This window comes from Dermacentor andersoni, chromosome 4 (genome assembly GCF_023375885.2).
Source record: "Dermacentor andersoni chromosome 4, qqDerAnde1_hic_scaffold, whole genome shotgun sequence".
Taxonomy (NCBI): Eukaryota; Metazoa; Arthropoda; class Arachnida; order Ixodida; family Ixodidae; genus Dermacentor; species Dermacentor andersoni.
Window position 1 is genome coordinate 174,246,184 of NC_092817.1, and position 18,191 is coordinate 174,264,374.

Sequence of the window (18,191 nt, forward strand, 5' to 3'; positions counted from 1 at the left end):
CTATACCACGGGCGGGTCAATGACACGCGGGACCGGTGGGACACATCCCTCGCGCCGCTGCTATTTGGGTCGGCACGAAGCGGCCCGCCGCCTCTGCACCGCGCGTGTGGTACGTGCCCTGGGCGATGCCCGCTGGACGCCCGCTCGGGTTCGCGCCGGCGATTACGCGCACGCATGGCGATCCGCGGAAAGGCGGAAGTCGCCCCGCAGCTCACGTTTTCACTCGCGCGCTTTTTTCCCGCTTGCCGGACGCCGCCTGCGTGCGGTGAACCTCTGATCGCGAAACAGTGATAGACCGCGCCCCGTTAACCCTGTAATGTGTTGCGAAGTAACTAGTTTCCGACCTTGACGTGTTCTTCACGTTCACTGCCGGTCTTTAGATGGCGGTGCGTCGGCGTAGAGTAGCTATACTTACACATGAACATTTAAGAAGTTGTTTTCTTTTCTTCTTTGTTTTTAAAACAATTGTTCTATTCAGCGTGATTCCGTTTTTTACCAGGGCTAGAGCTCGGCACGAGACGTGCACGTGCCGCTAGAAATATCAGTTTTTTCACGACGAAGCAAACGAGAAGCTCATCTTTCAGCATAGTTTCTGAAATCATGAGCAGAGCGGGGAGACAGGTGCTTCTATTTCCTGTTCAATTTTATACTGGTGACTGCACGTCGCGAACGTGCATGCGGCTTCCACTTGTTTCAACAATAATATGCGGATTAAAAAAAACATAATTTTTTTTTCTGCTACACATATTTAACTACATTTTTCCACAGTCGGCAAGACAGCAGATGCCTGCAGGAACGACTTTGAGGAGTTTTTCGACGGTGCCGTAATTATTGTCACGTAGAAAGGTAATCACCTTCTTCTACGTCAAAAACTGCGAACAGGGGCCCTATAACGTAAACCCATTCCAATATTTTTCTATTCCAATCTCCTGACGTCAAATTTGCGTAACCGCCGACGTAAGCATGGGGCGTTCATCCGCAGGATTGTCTGAACAGACCAATCAAACGCTCTCCTCGTTCATAGGAGATCACTTTTGTTTGCTTGAAAAACGAATAACATTGCCTACACTGAGCGGCTTGTCGTATCTAATTGGCTGACAAGAGGCGAGGAGAACGCTCAAGTGGAGAGGGATTCGATGGGGCCGAGCCACTGCACTGAGTCTATAACCGGATGAAGAGGGTGGTGCCGGCGTTTACGATTGGCCGGCTTTCCCTTACTTAGCTTGTGGTGGCTGGTCGAAAATCGCGACGGCATGCTACGGAAGCTCAAGAATGACGCTAAAACGGACCCTCAGCAAAGAAGAGTTGGCAGAATGAGGGGGTAAACGTGCCGAAAGTGCTCTAAAACGTTACACGGCCATGCAAGAAGTTGTATTATAAGCAAATACACCCATGCTCTCCAGCAGGTGCGAGTAGCCAGCGTCTCAGCGATCGGCGGCAGCCATCTTCTATTCCTTTTGGAACAGGGCAGCCTGCGGCTATTCCGAAGAAAATTCAGTTTTGTTCGGCATATTATTGCATCTTTACCGCGTACACGTCACTTTGACGCGCTGAGTTCTTGCGGTTTTGTGACGTCGCGTGACAGGCAGGTGAAGTGGGTGCAGCCCGAAAACTTTTTACGAATAGCCGAGGGCTAATAGCGAAAAGGGGTCGAATCAGAAATAACTGTTTTTCTTTTCTCTGTGAAACCATGCATAATCAGTGTGTACACATCATATCAGGTGGGGAGGTATCGAGGTTATCGTGACGTCGCGTGACAGACAGGTGAAGTGGGGGTGGTCGAAAAAAGTTTTTGACCAATCGTGGAGGGCTGATAGCAGAATTGGAATAGAAAAGTTTGGAATAGTTTTACGTTATAGCGCCCCAGGTGTTTCTCGCACGGAACAACGCACGACCTAAACAGTTGGAGAGAGCCTTCTGCTCTTGCACGTGCACCACAAAGGTTCACCTGACGATGCATCGTACGCTGCTCGTCGTCACCTGGGCACTCACTTGACTCCCTTTACCACCTAGTTCAAAATGTAAATGTTATACAACCTCAGCTTAGTTGGCAAATAGGATCAGGAACTGAAAATTTGACCCGAAAACCCGGCGCTAAACTTGAAGCTACCAATAATTGTAGGACACTTCATGCGTGGTGCTCGACTTCCTGTGCGCTGACTTTGAAGACAAGAGATATTTTGTTTAACTATAACGCATTCATGTTGAGCATGGTATTGTGTACCGTAATGCACTTTCATGAAGGGAGCCTTCATTAGCGCTTTCTTTTTTTGCCAAATGGTCTTCGACTACATTTAAAGAAAGTACGTATTCTTAGACATCATCTCGCTTTGGCTTTGCCGTTGCAGCAAGGTGATCGTGGCGTGAGTGGCTTTGACACTTTAGCCGCCCTTATTTATTTTTTACAATAAAAAATATCAATTAAATAATTTCTGTAGATTCCTTCCCGCTACCCGTGGACAAAGTTGCTTTCGAAAAGTGAGAAATGGTGACAATTTGAGCACCCCCTTCGGCGCCCACGCTAGACGCGTGGCCCTATAGGACGCGCATGCTCAAACTGTAAAACATTGTGATGTTGCTCTCACGTGGCTGTGCCTATTGCAGCACTAGTGCCGCGACTATCTCACCCTCGTACACAGGCACACTGCTTCACTGTGCTGTGGCTAGCGAAAATAGCAATCGGCTCCCCGGTCAGAGGGTCTCCAATGGCAGCTGCGACGTATTTTCCTCCATTTCCATCCAACGGCCACACACTAATCGTGTGTGCGGGCATTAAAAAAAATATGTAAAAATAAAGTAAAATATGTTCGTCTACTGTGAATCAAAATCGCACACTTCTTTTTTTGTGTGCATTCATTATCGTTTATATCTTAGACGCACTAAAATTCACAATTGACGCAGCCTGTCGAACCTCGGTGGCGCAGGAAGAAGTGAAAGCACAACGTCTTATAGGATGTCGAATACCTGCAACTACCCAAAACCGCTAGCCTCAAGCTATATTATGCGGCGGGGTGCACTTTAAAATAATTTACACCCTTAAAAGTGAAAAAGGGTGTAAATGTGTCTATAACTCACACCCTCAGGGTGTCAGTTATATAAATCACACCCTAAGGGCGTGAGTTATGGTCACATTTGCACTCTTTTTCGCTTTTAAGGGTGTAAATATTTTTACCGTGTGGTCGTTTTTAGGAGTGGCTAGTAAGTCATTAGTGTGCAGGGCTGCATAACGTGGGGCTCAGCTTTGAACAGTGCTAATGGGTGCTCGGCTGTGTTGGTTAAGGCAATGTATAACTTTCCCTAACCAAAAAATTAAGTGCATAGTAGTCGCATGATACATTTCCAGATTTTGCGCGCTTTCTTTGGAGCTCACAAAAAATAAAATCACAATAGATCACTCTCGGGGAAGAGTTCAACGGGATATTTCTCAATGCGCTGTAATACTTAGATTTTGCGTTTAGGTCAACACTGTAAAGTTGATTCTAATGCTTAAGTAATGACTTAGGGTCATCGCAAAAATATGTACTTTGGGTTACTGCTGACAACCGTTAGCAATACAGCGTTGCTTGTCATCGTGCTTTTTTTCTTTTTGGCTTGTCGCACGTTATACGGACCAACCGTTATATTCACTATAAATTACGAGTACCTCTTCGAGCGTAACACGGTAAAATAAAAAAACTGTCTTATCTAGGCCCCTGCTGCTGTTGCTGAGGGCTAAGTGGCTATATAGGCAGACACTAGTAGTCAGAAAACGTTTGAACCATATTTTCGTTTATTAACTAGAATATGCTAATAACTTTAAGATTACTAGTTTTAGGGGATATGTAATTGCGATACTGAAGCTGAGGAGAAGCGAAGTCATTTCTGCTTAGCAAAAATCTTCACTAGCACCGCTTTTCAGAAATTCAGCGCTGAAATGCGCAACGAAATGCATTTGCAATCTGGTAAACCGTCCTCCCTCCCCCTCCCCCCCCCCCCACAAAAAAAGAGTGCGTCTAGCATTTTGGGACGATCTCAAATGGAACGTCGAGGCCTCTTTTAGCAGATTTGTGGGGACTGAAATCACGAAAATAGTGCTAGAATTTGGGGCTTCTGCTAAGCACACATGACCTCGTTTTTCCTCGGCTTCAATTTCGCATTGACAACATATGTCCTAAAGGTACTAATCAAAAGATTATTCGCATAGTCTAGTTAATTAGCAAAATTGGCGTTACAAATTTTCTAGTTGTTAATCACCAAGGAGAACGTCCGTAGAAGCAGCAGAAACTTCGATATGAGGTTTTTTTTTTTTTAAATGTTCCGCCGTGAGAAGAAATACCAAGTTTAATCTACTGCGCTCCGACCTCTCCCAGTGCCCGTAGCGCTCGCCTCAGGACCACGCAGTATGTGTTGTCGCAGCCACATTGGCGACGAATCGTCCCCCAGCTGTCGACTGAGCCGCCGTACAAGTGCGCGTGCAGCTATTTGCGGATTATCAGTATTATCGCCGGAGGGCCGGGTGAAGCGCCTTGCGGTCGCTGGTCTTTCTTTAGAGAGGAGACTACTCGAGTAGTCGTAAGATTTGTGCCATTGTGTGAGCAGCGGCCTTTCGTGCCAGAGGCTTGTCCTCGTCATTGTCTTGTCTCAATCTATTCGTTTCCATACAGTACAACGCTAGCGCAGCGCATAACGACGATGCCATTACAAAGCACATGAACACACAGACACGGTGCCGTGCCTGCGTGTTCGTGTGCCTTCTAATGGCATCGTGTGCGTGGTCTACACCGGTGTTTCAAGATGACGTACACACGGCCGCGGAAGTTTACGGGCAACGGGATCTCGGAAAACGTTCAATTCCCGAGCAGCTTGTAGCAGCAGCCAGTAACGCTGTATACGACGGTGTTGTTAGCATATTCTAGTACAGGCGGCAGGGTGTACATACCAACAAGCCCGCAATACGACACTAGTTGTTTTCTCTCCCAATTTTTCAGACCGTACATGCATGCATGGTTTTATACTTCGCTAACATGGTGAGAGTGTGTAGCCATACTTTCGTAGATTGAGGCAACGAGGTAGAAATCTCGTCCACACCTGCAGAAATATTTAGCAAACTGCACATCTTAGAAAACAATGAGTCTCTGCTGGAATTTTATTAATGCGGAGACAAGTTAAACCTTGCATTTCGAAACGCTTGTGAAACTTCTTGTTTAAAGGCTCTCGTGTGTCATATGCGCCTCTGAGATGTGTGCTAAGCAGGTGGTTTACTTGTCATAACGACTTATATTAGTTTTTACAGCCGGTTGCGTAATCTTTTCGAAAGCCCATCTTGTGTGATATGTCTCAATGCAAAAAAAATTCACGGGACACTTAGTTATCGTACGTGGATGAATGCGAAAACATTGCGACCACGTCACTCGGGCGGCCATGTCAGAAGAAACGTGGCGACGTCATGTGACTAACGCTGTTCGTCACAAAGTGCGCACAACGCAATGTCCTGGGTCCGACTCCCAGCAAAGGTCCTGGGTTCGAATGCCTTCATTACCTCTACCTTAATTAACTGCGCCTTCATTAGCACCAAATGCAGTGGGTTCGACTCCCAGCAAAGGCCGTGGGTTCGAGTTACCTGTATAACTCTGCCTTAATTAGCTGTACCTAACTAAGCCGTGATGGATGAACGACAGTACGTCCGTAAAGCGGAACAGTGCGCAAGAGAGACCTGCACTTGCTCTCGCCAGTCCTTTTCGTCACTGTTTTAGTATAACGAGCCATTATTTCTTCTTGCTTTGCTTAGGCTATGAGCTGCAGCGCCCTAAAGCTATATATATATTTTTTGAAGGAGCAATAGAAAACACAAGCTAAGGTCTTTTGCGGGCAACGCTTTGAACATGCATGTTAACATCCATGCAGCCAGATTCGTTGAATTCCAAACGACTTCATTGGGTTCTAAGCGGAATTCCTTGGATTCCGAGTTACTGTATATGTGCACGTTTATCGACTTTAAAAACGGCTCAGAAAGAAGGCATCAACTTTCAACTCTGACCGAATCGAGGCTCGCCGTAGAGGTGAGAGCAAGCGACAGCAAGCTTCCAAAACACCGTTCTAGGTCGCAACCGCAGGAGTCCGGCTTCCACGTTCCTTCCTGGTCTTTGTTTGCGCTGCGAGATCGAGTGCTGTTGTTGCGCAACCGAGGAGGCCGATACCCGCAGCGCGTCCCACGTTTTCCAGCACGATTGATAAGCAAAGCAGAAGGCCGCAGCGGGCGGCCAGGCATTGGCGCAGCCAGCCAGAATAGAAAAACAAAAGAAATCAGCCAGCGTCATCCCATGTGCGGACCGAGACGCGGCCGAACCGCCCGTCTGGGCGTTATCGCGATGTGCAGCGCACGATAGTGGCTGCGCTTAACGAGCGCGTGGATTGCCCGTTGTTTCTCGACGAGAGCCCTGTTTGCACTACACACACACACACGTTCACGTGTGCGTATACGCACGTTTCGAGCAACAGTGTTCTTGCCTGGCGACAAAGCAAGCGGACTGCCACACGGCGCTGTATCTGACGGGCACGTGAGGGTGGAAGTCCCGCGGGGCGCCGCACGTGTGGACACTTCACTTTCTCTGGTGCAGAGAGCCAACATATCCGCGGTCACGAGACCCTGGAACTCGGGTCGCGTGATGCCTGACGTAAACAGCCGGTGCCGGCTCTGGCCGGACGGAACGAGCTCCGCAATTGTCTCTTTTTCTTTTTTTGCTCGCGCTGTTTATTTTTTTACCCTCATTGACCGTGTTGGCGCCTTTGTTGTTTTGCATTGTATGTAGCTTCGCTGAACGAGGCATAACCCTTTCCCACCTGCCGTGTTTCTTATACGACCCGTGTCGAAAGTATGTGCATCGCACCGGCCAACCGGAAATTCGACTGAGTGAACGCACTGGAGTCACGATCCTGTTGCCGGTTTTGCTGATCCCTTTGCGACCTCAGTTCGACGAACGCGCACACTCACTTGCACACGTCCGCCGCAAAACAGCCACCGCAACGCTTCAATAACTAATTTGACTTAATGCAGCAACTCGGGGACCACCCGTAGCAAGAATGAATTACTTTCGACCGATCGAGGAAAAATCCCAGCGTAAGAGCATGCCGCTCACATCGCAATGGGGCTGCCAAAGCCCACATCGGGACTGCCGATGCCTGAAAGCAGCAACCTCGTGCGTGCTAAGCAGCAAGGTGTCGCAGCTGCCGAGTCAGCACAGAGTTTCGTAAAAGACTTGGCTGTGAGAATGCGAGGCCACAATTTCAAGCAATGCACCCTTGGCACATTCGTTGAATTGAATTCCGGGGTTTTACGCAGTTTTATTGCGGGGTTTTACGATTATGCAACACGCCCTAGTGGAGGACTTCCGGATTAATTTTGACCACCAGAGCCTTAACGTGCCCCCAATGCACGGCACACGGGCGATTTTCGCATGTCGCCCCGGTAGAAATGCGGCCACCGTGGTTTGATCCCACGACATCGTGGTTGTAGCAGCATAAGACTACATAGCCGCTAAGCCACCGCGGCTAGGCACACTCGTTCACTGCCGCGAAGCTGTCGTGTTAAACGAAATTGCGATACTGAGCGGCGCATTCTTTCAGTTTTATTTTTAATGCGTTTAGCTTTCTTGGGAATTTAATCGCAATTTCTTGTGGCTGTCTAACTATTTGCGTCTGCAAGATAGCGAAGAATAATACAGCAGTAAAAAAAGCACGCTGGTACGCTACCACCGCCAGGCGGTACCCGTAGTCCCGGTGGTATGAACAGTCGTCTTGCATTCTTCCCCCATGACATCTAGTGCTTTCAAATGTTGTCGTGAGACGCGGCGCTTTTTTTCAAAGACGCAGGCGGCGCGTGCTGTTGTTTAAAACGCTGCGTGACGTTCCAGACTGGCCCGTGGAAGTACAGGTTGGCTCCCGCGCACGGGTAAGGCATGACTGTAAGGGAAGCGCATCTCCCATAACACGCAGCACAACACAGTGCCACAAATATCCACCCCTCAGCATCCTAAACGCACTCTTGTATGGCCACAGGGGTTGGTTCTTCGTAATATTTAATGCGATCATCATTCTTGGCGAAATTCACCGGCTTTCCGATGAGCTGACTAGCATGTATGTATGTATGTATGTATGTATGTATGTATGTATGTATGTATGTATGTATGTATGTATGTATGTATGTATGTATGTATGTATGTATGTATGTATGTATGTATGTATGTATGTATGTATGTATGTAACCGTTTTTCCCACCAATCTCGGTCTCATGTATAGTCCATGGTCGAACGGTCAGAGCGTCAGGCTGCTGTGCTGAGGGAACCGAGTTTGAAACCGACTATCGGAATATCTTGGGTCACTGGGAACGTGACACCAGGCAAGCGACGCTCAACAGTTCAACCATTACACGCCAACTTGCGCTACTCTGGATGCGCCGCACGTTTATATGTCGCTCTTATGTGAACCTCCTTGACACCAATAAGCATCATTGGGCATGTGCTACTGTGTGAGTGCGCGCTTATCAACGACAAAAAAAAAAAAAAACTATTCACTCAACCCTTATCCGATGCTTGGGCGCAATCGGGCCCGCGTCATACATATCCAGACAAACCTCTATGCGTAATATATTCACACAAGCGCCCCAGCCTGGATTTCATGGTGGCGCCGCTGCATGATCCATCATGTCCGCAGGGAAGCGCGAGGGAAGAGCCCGCCTGCAGGCACGGCTCATACATAGCGTGTATGTGCGGTGGCAATACGCTGTCTCGCTACTTCGCTACGTTGCTAATCGCATTAACGTCGACGTTCATCGTGAGATTTGTTCTGCTGCAATTTATTTATTTAGGTTTTTCTCCTATGACTACAAGTACAGCTTCTGCTTCTCTCGAACAAATCGCTTTGAATTCCGACCTCACGATCCGTCGCTTTACAAGACTGCTAATGTATTGCTGTAGTTCTTAGAGACAACAAATCTGCACGAGTGACACTAGCACTAGCGAGTGTTGTTAACTGTGATTCTGTTCTGTGAACAGAAGTGATTGTGTGCGTGTGCTTTGTTTCTCTCTCTCGCTGTCTACATCAGGGTGGTTCTTCCAGTCCTTCTTCCATGTAGGTTCCTTTTAAATACCTTTGCGAGTACGTTCGATCCTCAAGGCCTGCTTAGGGGCATAGCGGCCGGGTCGAAAGAAGCCAAATTGGCCGTGCTATGCTACGACATTGTGTGTAGAGCTGCTAAGCACTCTTACGGGGATTTACAGCCACCTGTTATATCTGAAAGGGACGCTAAAGAGAAACATTGTCTCTTTTGTATCAGTAAATTACCTTTCCCCAATACCAAAAATACCACTCTTACCGCGAGAAGACGGCTGATAAGCCTGGGAAAGAAAGAAAAACACAAAAAACTGTTGGCGAAGCCGCCTTGAAGTTCTCGGACTACCTCACCATGACGTCACAGATACTGACAGCGCCTGCTAAGACCCAGTTAATTCTTTAGCGGTAAGGATCGACTGCATTGTGTCCTAGAGGAGCCTATGGCAAGTTGCGCGAACTTTTGCTCAGGCGGCGTGGCTCAAATACGAAAAAAAATACTTTTGAATATGTGACGTCACACTGACGTACTAGCATAGGGGTTTCGGCGCCAACTTCAAAAAACGACATTTTTGAGCTTGATTTTTTGTCCTATAATGGATCTATTATCGTGAAACTAGCAGCACGATAATTTTCAAATACTTTACCCGTCTAAAGTGATTCATTGCTTTGCTTTAGACATGTACCTTATTTATGTGGAAAAATGGGGCAGTGACTCAAATAAGATTTCTTTATTCCAACGTATAGTGCGTAAACTAATGATGAGGCAAAAAGCTCGTTTAAGCAGTTTGACTAGGCACTACACCGACCGTGATGAGGCAGTTGTTATAACATATTGTCATTAATATAGAACTGGAAAAGAACACAGTACAAAAATATAGTATAAATGATGACAAAGGGTAGAGTACATTACAAAAAAGTTTTATCATTACACAATAATCTGTATAGGTAGCAATTTCGGTAAATTAGACAAAGATAACGTAACTATCAAAGCTGCATATGACATTTTTATTGATATGTTCATGGCAGTATAAGATTGTGTGCTGTGGATTTCTGACCCCATGACGTGGATTCTTTTCATTTTCTTACATATATTTTTCATATTGTTGTTTCCACTATGCGAAAAAGAGTAGCCGTCACCCTATAAGGTGACTAAGTCTCTTTCTTTCTTTTTTTTTCAGTAATAAAAAACGGGACTGCAGAACAAAACAATAACAATAGATGTGTCTTTCAAAGTTGTGGTTGTTTACGCAATGTTGAACGTGCGCAATGATCTATTGTAATGCAAACAATAATGACTAATTAAATTTTAGAACAATGCACCTAGAGTACCGAGAACAAATCAAAACTCATAAAATTCAAATACGTCAAAAAAAAAATCTCGGTTAATGAAACTTCTCAGCCTGACCTGTCGTCCCCTCCTTTCCTCACCACCAGCCTACGCTCTCGAAATGCGTGTATGCATCCCTCCGTCTCGCCTGCTTGGTGCCGCCGTATCAAGCGCATGCGCCTGCAACGGAGAGAAACGACCAAGGCGCGCGCCTGTTTTCGCCGCTCGGCGATGTAGCCGGAAAAGAAAACGACGCGCTCTCGATCGCTCGCCGGAAGGGAAGCTTTTCCTTCCTCGTTCGGAGAGGTCGCATGTGATCCGCCTTTGAGAACCGCGCAGACCGGAAGTTGTCCGCGCAGCGGCGCGCGCTCTCTTTTCATCTTCGACGCTCTTGGGCTCCGACGCTGCAAAAAAATAAAGAAAGGGGGGGGGGGGAAGCATGCGAACACTATACCTGCAGTCAACACGAACGACAACAAGAGCGAGGACGACGACACATATACACAAAGGCCAACGTTAAGAAACAAATGGATTTAAAGAGAAACACACACACACACACACACACACACAGCTCCATTGCATGCAGATGAGTCTTAGCGTCCCTCGAAAAACGGTGGCCTCTAAATGGAGGCCCCGTTCACATATCTGTGGGGAGCAGGAACTTCTAGTTCCTCGAAAAATAGAAGCTGGCTTGTCGCACCATCCAGGGCGCAGAAGATGGCAGACGCCCGTTGTCTGATTGGCGTTCGCGGAAGAACGCGCTAATCCAAGCTGACTCTAGAAGATGAAGAAAAAACGCATATTCCGCGGATTTATTTCTTGTACTTTTGAAGTGCCACTGGGATCTGTTTTGACAGGCATCTCTTGCTGCTGGTCCTTCCACTGTGCATCCTTATAGGAAAAGCTGTTGACGGGCGTCATCACTTCAGCCTGTTGCATGTTTTATATCTCGGAAGCCTTCAGTCGCAGTTCTAACCACAAGGAAATTTTCAACCACGTGGATCGGTTATCGGGAGCGCACGAAATTAATAATGTGCTTCCTGGTGCGCCGGGACACCTTACAAAGGCATGTAATTAAACTGAATGTCGCAAGAATAAATATTACGAACTGAAACTGCTCCAGTATAGCTCAGGCATCCCTGAACTTTTCGTTTGTACAATAACCACTTGCCTTTTACCGGAGGCCTTCTTAAAATTATTCGATGACCATACCAGATTCCTTTTCACGTGCCACGTTACATACCGAAATATTCAATTGTTTGACTTTGCCCAGTCCATGTCCAACTCAAGATAAAACCCATTTTTCTCCCATAACAATCTGATTTCCCCTATCACGCTATCTCACATTCGAATATACTCGCAGCTGATATCGCATGTAATACTATGGCGCAGCCCTTGTAAACAGTCTCAAATGCATTTTATATCTGCTGCTCTTACTTGCGCATTCATTATGAATATTTGATCAGCTGCGATGAATTTTGTGACACCATTTCTTTCTCTTGATCATGCCTGCCACTATGGTAAGAAGAGATGGCAACTCGTCATTTCATTTTAAAGCCGCCTATGTAATGTCCTCCCGAGCTTTTTCTGTACATGAAATACCAGCGGCAGTACCGCTTTATAGCTAGGTGTTTCTGCGAAGACATTTAAGTAATTGAAAAAAAAAATCTCCCGTGGCAGATAGCACATATCTTCTCCTTGAGCCGTTCTACTCGAAGAGGCGGACATTGGTTGCATGCGAAATCGAAATGCCTAATCTACTAATGAACACAAAACACTAATTAAATTATAAAGTAACTATCTGACGTCAGATATTGCAATCTGCGAATTGCAGATCGTGATACTGCAAGGCATATCCACCTCAAATAATTATGTGGATGACATCATATTCGAGATAAGCACCATCAGTCTTGCTGTAAAGGTTCACTGTCGTACGACTTACTTTTTTTCTAACAAAACACTGTTTTATGCACGGAAGCAGAAAAGTAACTGTACCGCCAAGGTATTTCTTCGCAAAGTTAGGAAATTAATATCTTGAAATTGATGTCATGCTGAGAATTCATTCTATAGTTGGGTGTACCTTACGAACTACCAGGCTACAATTAGTAAATTACAATATGCGCTGTAAATTAAGCAGTTAAGAGCTTAATCAGTGAAATTTTCTTAATTAGTCGTTTATGCATTTCGATTTCTTATGCAAATAATGTTCGCCTGTTTGGGCAATCGAGCTCAAGGACTATAGTTGCGGTACCTGCCACAGATGATTTTTACAAATGACCTAAAATCTAGGCATAAATACCCGGTATATATGAAATGCTTGAACGCGACTTCTGCAGCTTTGACGCAACGTTTTGCAAACAAGTTCAGAACGCAGGAGCAGGAGCAGCTCTCAAAAAAGCGCTTTAAAAGATTCTTACCTTAAGATGCCGTCGGCGCGAAGAGGAGGTCATGTTTATTAACAATAATGAACACGCCGCAAGCTCCCATCTCAAGCTCACAATGAAACGGTTTAAAGCGCTCATATACTATATCCGCGTTGATCCCGTGGGTGCCACCCAGTTTGATCACGTGGTGACGCGTCCGGTGTTTACAATGGATGTGCATGACGTCGCGGTGCATCTCAGCAAGCCTCTGTTTCGGCGGATGTCGAAGACGGTGACTGGGTGGACGACACGCAAAGCTTTGGCTACAGCTTTAAAGAGCATGTAAGCGCTTTCGGAGCGCATTACGCTTTGTCCAATTGGCGCGAGGAGCGTATACGCAGCTTTTAATAAAATGTGGGGCGAAAGATGTATTCCAAGCTATCCTAACTTCCCGCTTATGAATAGAAGCAGTATCAGTGTGTTTAGATCTCCGTTCTATATTCAGCAAATACATTTAAGCAGCGGGTTGTCAAATTTCTGACTCAGTAAAGGTAACCGGGCGGTCACTATCTGATTGTTTATTTTCTGCCTGATCACTCACGGGTGTGCTCAGTTGCGATAGATTTGTTCTTGCTTGGCACAATGCTTGTAACGTAACTGTTATATACGTTGTAAAAGCTTGTAGCAAATGCGTACTGTCGCTAGTCACTCGCTTACCGCGTGGACCGTTACGAAACATTCAGCCATTTCAGCTCCAAACATTAGTGTGCTGTCGGTATAGCTGCTGTCACCCATGTTTCGACGCGCGTTCACTTATTCTTGACACGTTGGTGATAGAGAGGGCTTAAGGCTAAACCCCATGAGCGCGATCTTGTGCGCGACAGCGACGAGCGACGGCTTCGAGCGAAGGATCGGGCCGTCGCTTGAACAGATCGCTCGGTCTTGTCGCGCGATCGCTCGATTCTGCAAATCTAGAATTCGTCGCTTGTCGCCCGGAAGTGCTATGAACGACTAGCCAATAGCGCGAAGCCGGAACTGGATGTACATCACTCAAGTACTACCGATTGTGACACGGAACGAGAAAGCTATTGAATTCTTATAGTGCAGAGATAAGAACATACTGGAAGACCTTGAGAAATATTTTATGCTACTTTTTATAGCAAAACACATTACCTTAAGTTAATTAAGCACGCGTCACGCTAGTTTCGGCGCCTATATTGCTGCCCTCGTACCGGCAACACTGGGGAGACGTCGCTCGAAGTCATCGCTCGCATGGGGTACGACTTTTACCCCCGCTTGTCGCTGTCTCGCGCAAGATCGCTTGCATGGGGTTTATACTTTAAGTTTGCCTGTGAGTTGCGGTGTGTGTGTGTGTGTGTGTGTGCGTGTGCGTAGAAAGCGTGCGACAAACTTGCTACATGCCAATTAAGAAGCGGCGCTACTCCATTTGTCAGCGTATAACTAGTGGTTCTCGCTCTTGCAGACGAGCCGGGGTTTATGTCCTTTCCTAGAAGGCTATAGTGCTACAACGTTGGCGGATGAGTGAAATTTTTTTTATGGACAAGGGACGCCGTGCACCTCGAAAAGCCGGCTACACAGGCAGTCCTTATGTAGCAGCGGACCGTGAACTTGGACATACAGATTCATTCCATGCCTGAATACGCCACTCACAATTTTTACAGCTGACTGCTGCACACCTCTTCACTCCACCGCTCCGTATGCTGCAGCATAAATGGAGCACAGTGCGTTAGCGAAAACCCAGTTGCATTTCCGACGCTATCGTTGAGGCGACGTGCTGTAGCCGCCGAAAGCGCCATCTCATTTCTCTAGAGGAAACTGCTTCGCTCAAAGGGTTGATATTGTTTCTGTACATAGCTCCGGTACAGTGTACTAGAATACTTCTAGAATACTTAGAATTGCTTCTAGTTCACTGTAGCTCCGGGAGCCGCATGCAGGGACAGTAGTTGAAATAGAGCACCTAACGCCATCTTTAGTACAACGAAGGAAACGAGGAAACCCGCAACACATACCCGCAGCGCTGAATAACGCGGCGACTACTGGGACAGACGACGCCGTAAGAAAACCTGAGGAGCATGGCTGTAAATGCTTCGTAATAAAAAATTAATAAAGTTGCACCTTTGTTGATAATGATAATATAAACCTTTCTTGATAATGAGAAGCAGTGACGCGAAAGTTGCGCGATATTATGCACAGCGAGTTGGGCATTCTTTTGTGCTGGGCCGGCTAGTATTCGCAGGTGCACGCAAGCTATTTCTTTTCGAGAAGAAAGCTTTTAAGTCAGTGATACCTCTAGGCCTAGTTGATTTCGTTTGGGTAGGTGGCGCTCCTATGTAGTGGAGAAACAGAAAAACACGACCATGTAGTTAGTCACCTAACCACGGACGCGGCTATTTCTTGCCCCTCACTTCTTGCCACACAGATCGTGCGTACGTGGTGTCCTGGCTATCATGCGCCGAGTTTTTGAAAAAAAAATGCGGATTGTGATACGTGAATAAGACCATGCGCATGCTGTTTAGAGCCTTGTTGCGAAGCCGTCAGTAAATGTAGGCCCCGAAATCAAATTATTTGTTTAAAGGCGTAACTGTCTAACTTTTCCTTGATGTTTTAATTGGCAAGATGTCAATTAGGCAGCTGGATATAATCATAAGGCACGTCAAAAGAAGGTGTTTTCAGAAAGGCATACGTCCCGTGCTTCTGGCAAATAGAGGAAGCCGGCGAACTATGAAAAGTACCAATGGACTGCGCGCTCCTCTTCGTGGGTAGCAGAGCCATCAACAGTACACAGTGGGAAAGCAAGCTGCTGATACGTTACTGGCCTGCACAGCAGCGGTGATGACAGCGCGCGTGTTTTTTCGGCAACGCGCCAACAGCTGAAACAGTATTGGTCTTACGAAAGCTTATGACCAAAGAGGCTATCAAAAGAACCCGTGGCATCTCTCGAATAGTAGTAGTCTGTCGTTGACTCTCTTTTAGGTGAAATTGTGTCATTTACTTATTTTGTTGTTTAGATGTTGTAAGTAAACTTGCACCGTGCTTTCCCAATCTTTTAAAGTAATTGAAGTGTGATGTATTCCCTTTTGCTTGCATACTACTCGTGTGCTTGCTGCAACAAATACAATGCACGACACACAAAGGTGTCTGAGAGGTAAAATGTCCGACTGGCCATCTGTGCGACCACAGATCTAATCTTTGCGGAGCGCACCAATTTCTTCGTTATTTCCTTATAGAATTCGGGAAAAGGACTCTGGAATTCCATCGATACGCATCAGCGGCGACAGACATCTACAAGACTGAGCTGATAATAGCTAAGATTCTTAAAAAAGTATGTCCTCATATGCGAATCGAACCAGCAAAGTTCTCTTTTATTTTTTTCGGCCGGCTCGTGCGCTGCCACCTAACCAAAAGGCTAGTAATCCGAATAGGTGGAGCATTCGAAGTGCTGCAAAATTTCTGGTAATGAGTCATTCATTTCAGCTCTGTGTTATGGCTTCAACAACGAAAGTTCCTTAAAATGCGCACTTATAGATTGGTCCCCTTGCAGCACTCTGCTATGCTGTCAGATTGAGCAGAAAACTCAGTCTAATTTGCGGAGTTCCGCCAAATATTTTTTTTTAATGCACGTTTCCCTTCTCTTCACTCATGCGTCCTTCTCTTGCCGCAGAGGGCCGGTGAAGGCGAGTTCCCGTGGAGCCCCTGGACGCAGGGCGTTGTGCTGGGCGCCTTCTTCTACGGCTACGCGGCCACCCAGATGCCCGGCGGGTGGCTGGCCGGACGCGCAGGGGGAAAGTGGCCCTTCGGACTCGGACTGCTGGGCACGGCCCTGGGCTCCCTCGTCACACCCGCCGCCGCACGCGCCTACTCGTCCTCCTCTCGCGACACCGGGGCGGCAGCCCTGGTCGCCGTGCGGGTGCTCGAGGGACTCGGCGAGGTAACGTGGCCGAGTGCAGCCTACGTCGAAAGTGTGCGGGGCGTCAAATCTGACAGACGGTTGGAATTCCGAGCAGTTTGCGAGCGTATAGCGGGTAAAACCGCACAGCGATGTTCTTTTCCGCATGCTAGTAGTGCAGGCTAGAAAGCCCCCCCCCCCCCCCCCCCCCCCCGAATACCGTGCTGCGTTTCCCCGCTGCGAAACTATCCAGCTTCCTCTCAGATCCCCTGTTGCATAATATCTGAAGCCGACTGCACGTACAGTCTCTACTTTCTTTCAAGCATGCATAGTTGCTATTTGGTTGCAACTTCAAGCTTTCACACATCAAAACACACACGTCGTCTTTCATAATTCACTGTGTATTATATATATATATATATATATCTGAGTGTGTATGTGTGTTGTAAGGTAATCCAGTGGAAGCCATCCACAGTACAAGTGCAGTCTGGAACTGTAGCCTCGGCACCTCGCTGACGCAGTGAATCTGACGGTGCACACAGGGCGTCACGTACCCGGCCATGTTCAGCATGGTGGCCGAGTGGGCACCTCCGCACGAGCGTGGATCTCTGCTCGCCGTGGCATACGTGGGCGCCAATGTGGGTGCCATCCTGGCCATGCCCCTGACGGCCATGTTGTGCGACACCATTGGTTGGGAGGCTGCATTTTACGTGTTCGGTGAGTGCTGTACCTTGTTTCTTAGCCGTCCTTGCCGTAATCACCATAGCGTGTTTTGCCTTCAGTACAATACGAAATGCCTCTACCAACGACCTTCAATTGTCCATATCTGTTCTCTGCCAACCGTCTCCACCCTGTGCCTGCGAATTTCCTCGTGTCATCACACCACCTCATTACCTGCCGTCCTCTACTGTGTTTTTCTTCCCTTTGCATGTGGGGCCAAATGGACAAAGCATACTTTTTCCCGACTGTGCACGCCTAAGAACCGTCAGATAACGATAACGAACCTACGATATTGAAACGCTGTAGTGACGGTGAAGAACCAGACAGTAGCGCAACTATGAGCAACCAATTACCTTAACGCTTTATTGGACGAACCTGTGCCCAGAAAAACAAATTACACTAAAGAACAACCACAGGGGCGAGCACAGTCGGCTATCATCGAAAATCTGACCTGCGATTCAGGCGCATCGGCTATTTATGCATGACCTTTCGACGAATCCAGCCTTACCACTAGTGATCGCGTGCCTCCCAGAATGTACAACACTATTCGCCTCGCGCATGCAATCTGATTACGCAGGGTTTTGCTAGAAGGTATATAGCAGATAGAATCGGCAAGAACGATAGGAAATGTTCTCGGATGCATGAAGACGTGTCTTCCACTGGGGGATAAATTTTAACATATGTTAGCAGGTGAAATGCGCTCCGAGGAAAAAGGTAAACAAGTACGCGTGTCAATATACTAGCAAAGGTGACCCGTCAATGTACAAAAACTATATGTGCAAAAACC

At 47.1% G+C, this 18,191-nt stretch overlaps 1 protein-coding gene across 1 annotated transcript in view; it reads left to right on the plus strand.

The window, feature by feature from the left end:
* Window positions 1-18,191, plus strand: part of LOC126530673 (sialin-like) — an 80,825-nt gene that overhangs the window by 41,201 nt on the left and 21,433 nt on the right. The window contains exons 3-4 of the mRNA XM_050177936.3: window positions 16,460-16,726; window positions 17,227-17,401. Coding sequence (XP_050033893.2) covers window positions 16,460-16,726; window positions 17,227-17,401 — 442 coding nt within the window. The remainder of the gene's footprint in view (window positions 1-16,459; window positions 16,727-17,226; window positions 17,402-18,191) is intronic.